General features: G+C 44.7%; 1 protein-coding gene across 2 annotated transcripts in view; it reads right to left on the bottom strand.

The window, feature by feature from the left end:
• The window catches only part of LOC144826195 (glycine amidinotransferase, mitochondrial-like), a 220606-nt gene that overhangs the window by 168927 nt on the left and 36052 nt on the right, over window positions 1-15627 (bottom strand). The window contains exon 1 of one of the 2 annotated variants that reach the window (XM_078684585.1): window positions 8306-8311. The exons of the other annotated variant lie outside the window; for it this stretch is intronic. Coding sequence (XP_078540711.1) covers window positions 8306-8307 — 2 coding nt within the window. The 5' untranslated portion in view covers window positions 8308-8311. Of the gene's footprint in view, window positions 1-8305; window positions 8312-15627 lie in introns of those variants that run through there. 2 annotated transcript variants of the gene reach the window in all.

Genomic DNA, 15627 nt, shown 5'->3' with positions numbered 1-15627 from the left:
TTAATAATGCATTTTTAAAATTTCTGGGCGGATTTTTATATTCACGCTTCCAGCGTCCAATTTCGCCGCAATTAAAACAAGGGAGCTTTTGTTTCAACTCTTCAACATTAACATTAAACTTTGTCTTATTATAATTACCTTTACATTTGCCTTGATTCTGATTCTGATTAACATTGACATTTTTATTTTCTAGGGTTGCTATTTGCTGTTCAGCAACCTTCACCTGTGCCCACATTGCCTTTTCTTTTAGCTTCTTTTGCTTTGCATCTATCTCATCACTGCAGTATTTTGCTTTCCTCAGAATGTCATCAACTGAGAGTGATTGCCAACCAACAATTCCATTTCTAATCATTTCACCAATTTCAGGTCTCAAACCATAAACAAACCTGTATATGAAGTGGCTCATGTCCTTTTCACTTAATTTTTCATAGCCACTGTATTGTTTAAATAACAGCAGTAATCTTTCATAAAATGAATGTACTGATTCTTTCGGTTCTTGATTAGTTCTGTCTATTTTAACCCAATCAACTTCTTTCGGGGGAATCTTGTTTTTCAACCAGTAAATTACTTTATCATACAGACCCATAACTTCTGATGATGGAGCACCTGTTATAGCATCTCGAGCAGGCTCTACTTTTGGCCAACTTACAGAAACTTTACATTCTGTCCAAAGATCTGATGGGACAACAATGTCAAAGAATCCATCAAGATCAATCCACAGAACTTTTGAAACCTTTATGAATCTATCCACCTGTCGATACCATTCCACAGGCTTTTCTCTCAGCCGAGGAAAATCATTTGTGAACAATAAAATGTCCTGTCTTGTCCAAGGAACATGCACATATCCACCTCCTGCTATTTCTCTCATCGGATACTGATTAGCTACCATACCCCTTTCTCTTCTTTCTTCCTATTTTCTTTGTCCATTTCACTCTCCATTTACTTAAATCTCCTAATCTTTTTATATACACAATCAAATCTTTTATATGCAATATTCTTCCCATTGAATTGAAATTTTCAATGTCCTTTTCAGAAAATTCTATTCTGTAATGTTTTCCCAAATTCTTCTGTTTGCTCAAATCAACCTCTAATTCAGCAGCTAATTCTTCTAACTGTTCATATTTATTTTTCGTTTTCCATTGCATGCTTTTACAAATAAATAATAATTCATCTTCTTGATAATGCTTTAAATTGTCAAGTCCAATTGTGCCAATAATTAATTCCTCTAAGTTTGCCTTTAATCTTGCGACATCAAGTTTTGGGGTTGTTAAATCTATTTTATCAACACTCTTTTCTATAGTTTCGGTATCAGATTCTGCACCAGCTGGAGTTCTACATGCTGAATTTTGATTAAAAGTTAAATCAGGCATCATTGTTTTCTCTCGGTGCATTTCAGATAAATCTGAGTAAAATTTTTCAGCCACTTTCTGAATTTCTGCATTTAATGGAATAGTTAAACCTGGATGTCTAATTTCTCCCTGATCGAATACTGGTTGAACAGGACCAATCGTTACTGGTACTGTTACTGCTTTCATGCCTTTAGTTAACTGTCGTAATAATTCTTCCTTTGATCGTAAATATTCTGAATTACTTGGAGTTTCCTCATCTCTTCCTGTTCTCATTAAATTTCTGGAAGTCTCATTTCTCAAAACTGGGGTTTCAGGAAAATTTCTATTTTCACCAAATACACTAGAATTAGTTCTCGTTTCTACTCTTTCGGGAGTTTCTGTATTATTCGAGTATAATCTGGGTGATTCCTCATTAAGTGGTGGTGCACTTGGAGTGGTTCCTGGAGAAACCATCAGGGTAGACCATGTACAAGCTGGTTTAAAAGGGGTCTGTTTCTGATTTGTAATATAAATTTCTTCTAAAACTGGATCTTCTAATTCACTTTCTTCAATATTATTTTTCTTTTGGGAGTTCTTCTGACCTGGTATTTCAGTAATCATCACTCTTACTGGGTACAAACCATCACACATGTCTGCACGTCTCCATCGACGCATTCTGTCTTCATGAGTTTCTCTATTAATGTCTAATTTTGGACCTCTTGTCACACCTCTGGTTTCCCGTTCGAGTTCAAACATCTCATCCTCCCATTCAACTAAAGCTTCAAATTGAGTAGGTCTAGGCTTTGGCACAAGAGCCATCATTTTTTCTCTCAAGTTTTTCAAAATCCTCTTATTAAATGATCCCTCTTCCAGCCAAGCTAATACACCATCATTCTTGGTATATTCCATCCAGTTATCAAACCAAAGGCAAGTATGATAACCATATTCACCTTCCATATATGCTGCAGGTGTTTTGTACTTATGAAGTAATTTTCCACCTCGCGTTTCAATTTTCTTGTCAGGTTTAAATATATTCTTTAATTTCTGAAACCATGTAAGCTTCTTTTCCTCTTTCTTGTAGTAATAACTCATGTTTTAATCAAATCCGCTTATTTCTAAACGATCGTAAACGTTTCCTGGTTGTTCCGCAAAACCAGCCAATCCGTGCGCGAAACTCACCAACAAGCCAATCAGGTTAAGCTACGTCACCACCTTGCTCAACCAATAGAATTGCTGTTTTCAGGATAAGCCAATCAGCTGACAGCTTGACTTAATCACGTGAACCAATCAGTGCGCTAGCTGTGACGTATGTTAGCCAATCACAGCTCGGACCCTGTGACGTACACTGCCGCTGCAGCTTCTCGTCTCTCACTCCTAAATAATAATAATAATAATCATTTATTAAGCGCCTGGCTGCACAGAACTGTGTGTCCCCGCGCTGACTGCAAGTTCAACCCGTCCAGAGGCCCGAGAACAGGAAGAGGAGCTAAGCTGTGGGAAATAGATGCGTTTTGAGTTTGGCTCTGAACCTGGTTTCCGATGGCTCCATCCGGAGCTGTATCGGTAGGGCATTCCAAAGCTTGGTGGCTAAATAGCGGAAGGATTTTCCTCCCATTTTAGCTTTAGTGATGCGAGGGATTTTAAATAGCATCATGCCTGCTGATCTGAGGTTTCTAACCGGCCTATGGATGGTAAGAAGGCCTCTCAGATAACTGGGACCTTTATTTTGAGCAATGCGATGTGCATAGCAGAGAGTTTTGAATATAATCCTCTCTTTAATGGGTAGCCAGTGAAGCTTGGCGAGTGCATTTTTAGTGGATGCTCTCCTAGGGAGACCAAGCACCAGTCGTGCAGCAGAGTTTTGAATGCACTGAAGCTGGTGTAGGCTCTTTTGATTAAGACCAAGTAGGAGAGCATTGCCATAGTCCAAATGAGGGGATATTAAGGCATGGACTATGGTCTTTCTTGCTTCGGTTGGGAGAAGGTCTAATACTTTACGCAGTACTTTTAAAGTACTGTAGCATTTGCCTGTTACTTTGTTTACCTGAGTTCTGCCTGAGAGATCGGTGTCAAGCATGACTCCGAGATTCTTCACTTTCTCTACAGGCATGGGTACTTCTCCCAACTCACTAGGCCACCATGCTTGCGACCAGACTGAGGTATCCTTCCCAACTATTAGTACCTCGGTTTTATCTCCATTTAAACGGAGGCAGTTGGCGTTCATCCATGTCGCTATTTTTGACATGCAGTTAGAGAAGTTGGAAGCTAAGTCTCTACTGTCTGGCGTTATTTTGAACACCAACTGGGTGTCGTCAGCATAGCTGACAATGCCCACCCCAAATTCCTCCGCGATGTATGCCAGGGGTTCCATGTAGATGTTAAATAAGGTAGGGCTCAAACTAGAGCCCTGTGGAACCCCGTGGCTAACATCGCGAGGAGAAGATTTGAAGGGTGGGCAGTGAAGTTGGAAGGTTCTTTCGGTGAGGTATGACTGAAACCAGGTGAGGGCAGAGTCTTTTACTCCTATGTCTGAGAGCCGAGACAGCAGCGTTGAGTGCAGCACGGTGTCAAACGCTGCACTTAGGTCCAATAGGACCAACGCTGCTGTCTCCCCTTCATCCACCAGTTTCCGAATCAGTTCGGTGGAATATAGGACGGCTGATTCTGTCGAATGGCCTGATCTAAATCCTGATTGGGAAGGGTGGAGGAGTGCTTCTTTCTCCAAATACTCCATGAGTTGGAGATTGGCTACCTTCTCTATGATCTTGGCACAAAAAGGGAGAAGGGAAATTGGCCGCAGGTTTTGGAGCTGAGTAATAGGAATATTCGGTTTCTTTTTTAATGGGAGTACCAGAGCAGATTTCCAGTTTTTCAGGACGTTGCCTTCCTGGAATGAGGTTGTGATCATGCTGCTTATATGATCCAATAATAGGCTTTCCATGATCGCTTTGAACTGTTCCGGTGGGCAGGCATCCATAGGGGAGCCAGAACAGATAGAATTTATGATTTTCATAAGTTCCTGTTTATTGGGGGTCCTGAGGTTGGTAAACTGGGGTTTAAGGGGGCAAGAATTTAGAGCCTCCGCCTTAATTTTATTTGATCTGGTACTACAAGAAAATGTAGCATGAATTTTTTCTACCTTCTCCACAAAGAAGTCAGCTATCTGGTCGCAGATCTCTGTGGAGTAGGTGTCTTTAGTATCTAGGCGAGAAAGTGTGGTAATTTCTTTATAGATACCAAATAATTCCTTAGTAGGATTTTTAGCTTGCACAATTCTGCTCTTGTAATAGATACTCTTTTCTAATCGTACCAGCTTTTGATATTTTTTTAACTCAGCTTTATAGTTTTCTTTAAGTTCAGGAGTGTAGCTTTTCCTCCACTTACGTTCGATAGATTTGCATAGGGCTTTAGCTGTTTTCAACTTTTCAGAAAACCAGGGGGCATTTTTAGATTGTCGTGCTGGGGGTTTGGTCGTCCAGGGCGCAATTTTATCTAATGCTTTAGTTAGCCATGATTCAAAATTGTCCCATACCTCCTGAAGGGATAGGCCAGTTGCCGGGGGGTGTTCAGTGAGTTCCTGCAACAGCAGTTCAGGAGTGCATTTTTTAAAATTACGGCGTTTGTAGGGAGGGTTATTTGCATGTGACTTAATAGTTTTGTTAGTGGTTATTTTGAATGGCACCATACTGTGGTCCGACCATATTAATGGAATGGGTGAGGACGTGTTTACCCCGTCCCAGTTCGAAAAAATCGGATCTAGTAGATGCCCTTGTTGATGCGTAGGCAGGGTAGATAGAAGTTTAAGATCGATTGCGTCAAGGGCATTTAAAAGGAGCTGTGCTTCCTTGGAGTGGCTATCCTCTAGATGGATATTCAAGTCGCCAAGTATGAGCAGTTTTTTGTGTCTTATGGCTAACTGAGTGGTTAGTTCAATAAGATGGCTGCTGAAGGATTGTGCTGCTCCAGGGGGTCTGTATATTAATAGTCCCATGATAGTATTGTTAGTATCTATCTTAATGGTAAATCTTCCACATTCACTGTCCAGGAGTTTTTGTTCAATTAGAGTGCACTCCAGTATGTTTTTGCTAATCATAGCTAATCCACCTCCCCGTTGTTTCTGACGATCTATTCTCAAAAGGCAATAGTTACTGGGTATAGCCTCTAAAACATCCGGGGATGAGGCTTCCTCTAACCATGTTTCAGTAAGAAACATGATATCCAGATCGCCCTTTGCAAGCAGGTCAAAAATCTCAGTTTTATGCTTAGGCATGGACCTACAGTTAAGTAAGGCCATATTTAGTTCCGACGTGGTGTGCAAAAAGGAGATAGTATTGGGAAGTGATTGATGGCAAGTGCTGCAATGTGCGGGTATGGATATTGGATCTGTAGCGTGTAAACAGTCGTATAATAGTGGCTTACCAAGTTTCAGCAGGTCTTCTTTAGTATATTGATAGCGCGGACTCTGATTATTATGTGGCTCCATAGATGACTGGGAGCCGGGTCTATAGAGTCCTGCCCCGAGCCCCGTCCGTTCGCGGACGGGCGCAGACGGGCAGGACTCTGGCTTGACTCCGGCGCGCGATCGGCGCTCCCGCAATGCGCGTCCGCTGCGCGGAGCCATACACGTATGTATTTATGACGTCGTCCGAGCGACGTTCCTAGCGAGCCCTCACTAATATGGCCGCTGTGGTATTCCCCCAGTCCCCGCAGATGATGGCTCCTAAATCGGCCACACCCACCGAGAGAGTCCGAGCAAGTAGTCTGCTCAGGGAGAAAAAGTGGAGCAAGACTCCAGGTCTTAAGCACCGATCCACTGAAATGGATCAGGGCGCAGTGAGTGACAGAAATTCGATTTTAAAATGACTCAATGTCAGGATAGCGTCTATTGTTTCAGCGCTATGGGGGGGGAGAGGACACACAGGGAAAATCAACAATCACAAGAATTTTTAAAATAGGAAGCGGTTTAAAATAGTAAACCTCCCGGCTCAAGCCTCAGGAGGGAAAAGCAGCAGTCTCTTGATCTGAATGTTTGTCCTATATTTATGACGTCGTCCGAGCGACGTTCCTAGCGAGCCCTCACTAATATGGCCGCTGTGGTATTCCCCCAGTCCCCGCAGATGATGGCTCCTAAATCGGCCACACCCACCGAGAGAGTCCGAGCAAGTAGTCTGCTCAGGGAGAAAAAGTGGAGCAAGACTCCAGGTCTTAAGCACCGATCCACTGAAATGGATCAGGGCGCAGTGAGTGACAGAAATTCGATTTTAAAATGACTCAATGTCAGGATAGCGTCTATTGTTTCAGCGCTATGGGGGGGGAGAGGACACACAGGGAAAATCAACAATCACAAGAATTTTTAAAATAGGAAGCGGTTTAAAATAGTAAACCTCCCGGCTCAAGCCTCAGGAGGGAAAAGCAGCAGTCTCTCGATCTGAATGTTTGTCCTATATTTATGACGTCGTCCGAGCGACGTTCCTAGCGAGCCCTCACTAATATGGCCGCTGTGGTATTCCCCCAGTCCCCGCAGATGATGGCTCCTAAATCGGCCACACCCACCGAGAGAGTCCGAGCAAGTAGTCTGCTCAGGGAGAAAAAGTGGAGCAAGACTCCAGGTCTTAAGCACCGATCCACTGAAATGGATCAGGGCGCAGTGAGTGACAGAAATTCGATTTTAAAATGACTCAATGTCAGGATAGCGTCTATTGTTTCAGCGCTATGGGGGGGGAGAGGACACACAGGGAAAATCAACAATCACAAGAATTTTTAAAATAGGAAGCGGTTTAAAATAGTAAACCTCCCGGCTCAAGCCTCAGGAGGGAAAAGCAGCAGTCTCTCGATCTGAATGTTTGTCCTATATTTATGACGTCGTCCGAGCGACGTTCCTAGCGAGCCCTCACTAATATGGCCGCTGTGGTATTCCCCCAGTCCCCGCAGATGATGGCTCCTAAATCGGCCACACCCACCGAGAGAGTCCGAGCAAGTAGTCTGCTCAGGGAGAAAAAGTGGAGCAAGACTCCAGGTCTTAAGCACCGATCCACTGAAATGGATCAGGGCGCAGTGAGTGACAGAAATTCGATTTTAAAATGACTCAATGTCAGGATAGCGTCTATTGTTTCAGCGCTATGGGGGGGGAGAGGACACACAGGGAAAATCAACAATCACAAGAATTTTTAAAATAGGAAGCGGTTTAAAATAGTAAACCTCCCGGCTCAAGCCTCAGGAGGGAAAAGCAGAGCTCCCCCTCCTTTACAAAATATTTTCACAGCGCCATTTTAAGAAAACTTTTCAATAAATTTCAATTAATAATGACAGAAAAACAAACCATTTGTCTGTTTTGCTAAAATAAAGTGATAGCTTTTGCAATCATTCAAGTATCTTTTGCGTGTAATAGACAACGCTATTCTCACAGAATATTCATTCGTTGATAAAGTAATGCTACTCTACCCTTCTAACAGGTAAAAACAAACTTGTTTCCCTCTGAATGCACATAAAGTAACAATTCAAAGTTTAACTCGAACGTAATCACAAAATCATTTACGCACTTTCAAACGGAAAGTATCCCTAACCATACATACATGAAATCCTGGTAGGACTTTAACCAACCATAGAAATCCTCACTTGCCAGTAAGAATAGACGGCGCTTCCTTACCCTTCACTCAAGCTTAGAAAAATTCTACTACTTTTTTCACAGAGAGTTTTAGAACAGGCTCCAAGTCCCTATACTCGAAAGCTACAATTTCATAGACAATCCTCACTATACATTTTGCCTAACACACCTAAAATCCCTAAACTTGTGCGGTACGTCCACAACACTAGTGATATATGACAATACCACTATTTTGAAACAGAACAAATGCACTGTGCAACTTCACTTGTCACACTACTCTTGTATTGTACCGGTACAACTAGGAATTTTCACACTGCTGGAAAAAACCTTTCAACAACATATAATAACGTGACAAACTTAACATGTTTTAGTCATAGATCCTATGTAACTACCATGTAGCATGTCCGTTACCATAGTAACCGTAACTCTGCTACCAAAGAATTGATCCAGCGCCCCTAAAGAAAATATGTCTCATGCAACGCTACCCAACTTCACAATACTCACCATTAATCATGAAACACTCACAAGGCCCATAAACTATCGGGACATATTTTTGGGCAACTGAATCATGTGACCTAATTAATCAAACCTATTCACAAATTATTTACACATTTATATACAACTGTAGTATAACGTTTCTATCATGTTTTATTGTAACTCTTATCATTTAATTAAGTCACTTAGGCAAATGGATCAACTGATGGTAACAAGACCATGAATAAACAAGTCCAGCTTGTCGTTTCAAAAATCTTATTTATTAACTATTTATTCAAGGAAAGTACATTTTATTAGATTCTCTTTATTAGCATAAATTTAGCAGCATTTTATTGAGGAATAGCAAATTAGACTGGCAAGTTCAAGCAAAATCAATTAGCATGATAAATGAAGAATAAACAGTTTCCATCACCTAAACCCTATTTTCCCTGTCTAAATCTCACTTCACCTAAAAGGAAATAGTCATTTAAGCCTGTTATCCTTACGTGCTCCAACAAGTCCTTCAGCACGACACGCCCACAGGAATCGGAAAGCGAGTAGCGCCCTCCTGGAAAAGGAGACAGATTTTATACCTTTCTGACTAGCTAAAGTATCTATATCTCACATTCTTTTCTGAAAATCCGAACTTTCGATTGGCTGAGCCCTGTCAGTCCACCATTAGGTCATACACTCCTGACCAAGTCCGGGGCCTCATCATAGCCCTTATTTATCTTAGTTTCTCCATCCTTTTTGCTTCCTCAAGAAAGATACATTCACCCGAGCACAACACTTTACTTCCTAATCTTGGCAGGCCTTGCCGCATCCTGTCCTTGGATATGACACCAAGAACACATTCAACTCGACCAAAACTGCTTCTGCATTAAACATTGATTGTTCAGCAAAAAACTCTTTCGTCAGCGCATGAGTGAAGGCTTCACTCTGGTCAAGTTTCCTATTCTGTAGCACTGCCAGCCATTTTTTTAGGCCCATTTGGAAACTAACCTTTAAACAAACACAAGACATCAATTAATGAAAGAATTAGAATTCATTATGTTACCCACCTCCTTTACTAATTATTAACCCATTAATAAATGTTACCTAGCCAAAGCATTTTTAGCAGCGTTTGTGTTTACTTTCTTCTCAAAGGCCACGAAATCCTTCTCGAACTTGTGCCACATAAAGACGAAAAGACATAACATAAGCACACATAAATAAGCACATGCCATTAACTAAACAGCCGCATTTTATATTGACAAAGACAATAGACAAGGTTAGTTTATTATTTTTCACGTACTTGCAGTTGCAACATTGAGCACACATATTAATCCCTTATGTCGTGTATGCATTTTAAATTTAAAATTTTTTTTTTTTAAATGTATTTTTATTGCAGTACTGATACACGGCCATTTAGCCCACAACCCGGAGGTCGGGCGGCAAACTGTAAACTATGCATGTGCACTGGCCCAGCAAGAAGCCCGACACAGACAGTCTTCACGCTGCACCTCAGCTCTGCTTTTACTTTCGTTGTACAGAAAGAAAACCTGATAAAAGGAAAGAAAAAACAAGAGAACAGTCCCCCTCCACCCCCTCCCCTAGTGCAGCAAAACTCACCCAACGATTTGGAGGCTAAACAACATAGACATAGGATCGAACGTTCGTGGGGTAATCTGTATGTGTTGTTCGGCCATCAGCCCCCCCCGCCATCAGTGCAGTAGCAGTTCAACTGTGAGCGTCTAGGAGGAAACTATCCATAGTGTGTAGGAGTATGTAGGAAACCTATCGCATTACTGGGACGCAGGTAGTTCAGCAGCATCACTGTCCATGTCGCTAGGGGAGTTGTGATCGCGCAGGGCTTGTACTAATGTTTCCCACGCCCGTGCAGAGTCCAGTGCTTTTTCATTTTGCTGCCGCCTCGCTAGTTGGTAGCGCAGGGTGCTCTCCCCCTCCGCCCATTTGAGGAATTCAGTGCGCCATTTAGTGCCCATTGGACCAACTCGTGCCTTCCAGCGCCGTGTTATCTCCCGTTTCGCCAAGAGTAGTCCCATGTCGACAAACTTGCTAGTCACCCGTGTCTTGGGGGTGTGCGGGAACCAGTGCAGAAGTGCCACTGCGATGTCCCCCACCATCGTCCAATAAGAGGACAGGGCAGAGCAAGACCATAGGATGTGGGCCAGGTCCGCTCCGATTGTCCGGCATCTCGGGCAAGCCACGGTGTCAGAGGCAAAGTACTTCTGTATCTTTTCCGGGGTGAGATACGCACGGTGCAGAATATAAAAGTGGACCAATTGGAACCGAGCACTGCGCGTGCTCTTCCAGGCCCGGCGCATTAGCTGAGCCCATGTGGCCTCCGGAATGAGCCTCCCTATGTCCGTCTCCCATTTGATCCTAAGTGTCTCCAGTGGAATTAACTGCTCCTGGGTCATCCTATTGTATAAGCACGTTACGGCTTTGACCGTTCCACCCGCCATCATCACATATTGGCACGTCAAGGACAGTGCCGGTGCCTCAAGACCGGTCCGCCAATGCACCTGCAGCGCTCTCGTGACCGCCGCGTGCAGTAGGAAGTCGCCTCGGGAGATGTCAAAGCGATCCAATATTGTCTGGAAGGGTAAGAGTACTCCATCCTCATATAGGTCTCCTATGACCTGTATACCCGCTTCCTCCCAGGTATGCAATTGGGACCAATCTCCACCATGGGGGAGCGCAGTGAGCTCGTGTATGCATTTTAATCTAGGTTGATTAGTATATTTCACTTCATGCTGATTAATACGATTATTTTATTATGGAAGTTTAACTTTGCGAGTCAAAACAAAATATTTTTCTGAAGCTTGCTCCATCGCGGCTGAGGCGCGGCGTTTCAGTTGGATCCTTCCCGATGCAGCTGGGGCACTTTCACTGAGGCGAGAGGGTGTTTGCCGTGACCCTTGAAGCGACGCTGGATGACTGGAGAGCGGGACTGGGCGGTAGCGGAGACGGAGCTGTAGGAGCGCCGCCATTTACACCTGTCCGTGGCGAGCCTGGCACTCGGATGCGGAAGCGGTGGTGAACGGCGCCACGGGGGCATGATTCATTGCGGCATAGTGGAGGCTGAATACTGAGGTTCGGAGTACCCACCAGGGGAATGAAGGGCAGGAGTTGAGCAGTAATACACGACTACAGCCCCAGGGGGAGAAGAATACGAGGACCTTGTGAGTCAGCAGCCTGTAGGGCCTGTAGAGTTTGGGGCAATAAGGAGTATTGGCAGATACTGGTGGCCTTGGGACTTGGTGAATTGTGGGCTACCTGTGTAATCTCTCTATTGGTGGCACTGGAATAGGTGGTGTTGCCAGGTGTATTATATGACTGAAAGCGGCCATTGACGGTGGGGTTGCCAACTACTGGGGGTGCAGACTGGATGGAGTGGGAAGTAGGGCCACGTAGGGGCGACGTTGGATCCTATTGTTGACCAGTAGGGCGGCAGCTGATAGTACCCTGAGGTGGATGCATGTCTGGTACTGCGACCTAGACCAACTTCACTTGGGCGCTACAGGACAACTGTGTGCGACTACCAGAGTCTGCCCAAACAGCCCAGGTGGGGCGACTGTGACGAACACCTGGCCACAGACGTAGTGGGGTCTGGACATTCCTGGGATTGGAGTTTGGGTCTGGCGCTGAGATAGGGTGATCGGATGCGCGCCAGCCAAAGCTCTCGTTTGAAAATAAAAAGGCTAATAAACAGCAATTTGTGGAGGAGAATGCTGGAGCGGAGGCCCCTCAGCAGGATTTCGCAACGAGCGACGATCTTAAGTCGCTTCTAACAGAAGTCAGACAGGGATTTGTGACCATGGCGCACAAAATCGATACGGTCTCTACCCGGATGGATGCCATAGTGCGCACAATTGAGGGACATGAGACCCGTATTAAGGACGTGAGGACACTACTGCCCAGCTCAAGAAGGCGACATCGCAGATGGACAGGCTGCTTAAGATAATTGCAGCAAAGAATGAGGACATCGAGGCCCGCAGTCGCAGAAACGACATCGGGGTCCTTGGGATTCCGGAGAGTACAGGTACAGGGCGGATGGAGGAGTATATTGAAAAGTTGCTCAAGGCTGTGGTGGGTACTGTACTTTTGTCCCCTCAATTTGTAGTGGAGAGGGCGCATAGATCGCTGGGTCCGCGACCACCCCCTGGCAGCCCACCCAGACCTATTATTGCTCGCCTATTAAACTACCGGGACAGAGATGTTGCCTAAAGATTGCACAGGAAAAAAACAGTTGACGTATGATGGGCTATCGTTTACAATGTACCCGGATTTCACAACTCATGTGCAAGAGGAGCGTCGTAAATTTTTGGGGGTGAAACAAAAGCTCAGGAATGCTCTGATAGACTATGCTTTATTATATCCTGCTCGCCTCCGTGTTACTCATCAGGGAACACAAAAATTCTTCACCAATCCACAGCAAGTTGAGGATTATCTGAAGCAGCTTAAGAAGCAGAAACGATCGCAGCGTGAACAGAAGACTCTCCTGGATTGCAGTCCACGGAGGGGGACTGAAATTCTTGGAGCATGGTGCTACTGTATTGAGTGGAGGCGTTTCAAGCCTTACTGTTATGATTTATTATGGTTTGAGATATGTTTTGTAATGAAAGGGTGGACTGAGATCATTTACATATCTGATATGTTTCCATCGAACAGTAGGAACTGTAGAGGGTGTGAGAGACACCTAAACTGCCGGTCATCCTCGGGTTGGACCTGCAGAGCATGCTGGAATGGCGTGGCTTCAAGGCCAACAAGAGGTGTCAGTGAGCTACCTAGGAATGCTTCCCACTTGGGAGTACCCCACACTTGTTGATACATTGTTGATGGTTCTCAGTAATCTCCCCTCGCTGTTTGAAGGGGGCGATTTGGGCCCAGTTGGCTTAGCTGAGACGGAGTTGAGGAAATGGGAGGGGACATTGTTATCTCTGGATGTTGGGGGGTAGGAGGGTGGGATTAATGGACACTGGCATAATTGGGATGCTTCAGTGGGTGGGGGGAGGCCGGGAGCGGGGAGTTTACAGCATCAATGACAACACAATGTGCTTTGCAGTTATGACAGGGGATGGACACTTAGGGGCAGCATCGTATTACTTCATATTGCTGGAGTGCCAGAGTGATTGCAGGGAACAATATGACTGGGAAGGAGGATGAATCGGACCTGAGGGTGATATCCTGAAATATTAGAGGGCTGAATGATACAAGGAAGGGTAGGCAGGTCTTGGCCTATCTGGATCGGCAGCAGGTGCAGGTTGCACTGCTGCAGGAGACACATATGCACCCTCAATCTCGCAACATGTTCGCTAATAGATGGGCAAGTGTTAGAGCATTTTCTTCTTACTCATCATATGCCTGAGGCACAGCCATCCTGATCAAACAGTGTGTCCCCTTTGCACTTGCAGGAACCCTATCAGACCCACAGGGAAGGTATGTTATTGTATGGGGAGGTTAGGAAGGGATTCTGTAACAATTGCAAATTGTTATGCCCCTAATGTGGATACGCCTGAATTCTTCACTACACTGTGGGGTAAAATTTTGGACTTAGGGTCAACACACGTTATATGAGGGGAGACTTTAATATTGCCTTGATTCCTGCTCAGGACAGAGCTGGAGCAGCAGTACATTATAACAACAAGTCTTGTGGGGTGCTGGCAGGCATAGTGGAAGAGGGTGGCTTAGTGGATAGCTGGCGTCACCTACACCCGATCCAACGGGAAGGGACACACTTTACCTCACACACGGGGACTTGGGCGTGTCTGGACTATTGCATGCTTTCCAAGGGGTTAGGTGTCGGCTTACGGGACGCTCGACATCTCGCTAGGACATATTCTGATAACTGCCCTGTGAGAGTTGTGATTGAGATACCTGGATATGGTAGGCCGACGTGGCGAATGCAACCGACTGCTCTGTTAGACTTAGTCTTAGTCTTTCAGACTGAACTGGGGGAGGAGATAGAAGACTTCTTTATATGGAATAAAGGCTCCGTGGACAGTGTAGAGGTAATATGGGAAGCCTTTAAAGTCACCATACGGGGGTATTATATCTCTAAAAGTTACAGAGTACTGAGAGACATACAAAGTACATTGAGGACTTTAGAACAGGATCTGAAGAGATTGGAGGACCGGATGATGAGGGGGGACATCGGGGAGGTACAAAAGGAGTTTCTGGACAAATTGTCTGCCTACGAGGAAGAAGCTGCAAAGGAAGTTCATTTTAGAGGGAGATACTGGGCGGTGCAGCGATATTGACAGAGGGAATGCTCGGGGAAGGCATTATCAGAAATTACAACCAGCCCGCGTTTTAATAACAGTATACTAGAGATTGAGAAACCAGGGGGGTGCTCTGCCAAGACACAGTAGGCATCTTGGATACCTTTACTTCTCACTATGCTACACTATACACCATGCAAAGACATGGGGAAGTGGAACTCGATGATTTTCTGGGGGTTGTAGCAATATGTTGTCTTAGTGATGTCCACAGACAGTTTCTTAGTGCCCCACTCGAACTCGATGAGATCAGAGAGGCCATTATGTCCTTGAAGAATGGAAAGGCACCAGGCCTAGATGGCTTGCCTGCCGAGTTCTATGAATGTTATATAGATGTCATAGCACCAGTTTTACGAGAAGTGTTTGAAGAGTCCCTAGAAGTAGGGATACTTCCTCCTACGATGCGTGAAGTAGTTATCACATCATTGCTAAAGCCTGGTAAGCCTCCCTTATAGACCACTGTCACTCATCAATTGTGACACCAAAATCTTGGCAAAGGTTTTAGCTACGCGATTTACACTTCTCATGGACAAGATTATTCTCCCCGACCAGTCGGGGTTTGTCCCTGGTAGGGTTATCTCCCACAATTAACAAACCCTTTTCTCTCTAATACAGACTGTGGCTCTGGATTTTCAGGTTGCGGCTGTTTTCCTAGATGCCTCTAAGGCATTCGAATCTTTGGAGTGGAGTTACCTATTTAAAGTTCTTCAGAGGATGGGATTCCCTACATTATTTATTTCCTGGGTGCAGCTGTTGTATCATTGTCCCTCTGCCAGGGTATTGATAAATGGTCATCTATCCAGTGCTCTCTCCATATTGCGGGGTACCGGGCAAGGGTGCCCGTTGTCCCCGCTGCTTTTTGCTATAGCTATTGAGCCCTTAGCATCCAGACTGCATTAGCTCCATCGAGAAAAGGCGTTTCAGTGTTTTCAGCGTC

The sequence above is a fragment of the Lissotriton helveticus genome, chromosome 3_2, assembly GCF_964261635.1.
Source record: "Lissotriton helveticus chromosome 3_2, aLisHel1.1, whole genome shotgun sequence".
Lineage (NCBI taxonomy): Eukaryota > Metazoa > Chordata > Amphibia > Caudata > Salamandridae > Lissotriton > Lissotriton helveticus.
This window is presented reverse-complemented; position numbering and strand designations above follow the sequence as displayed.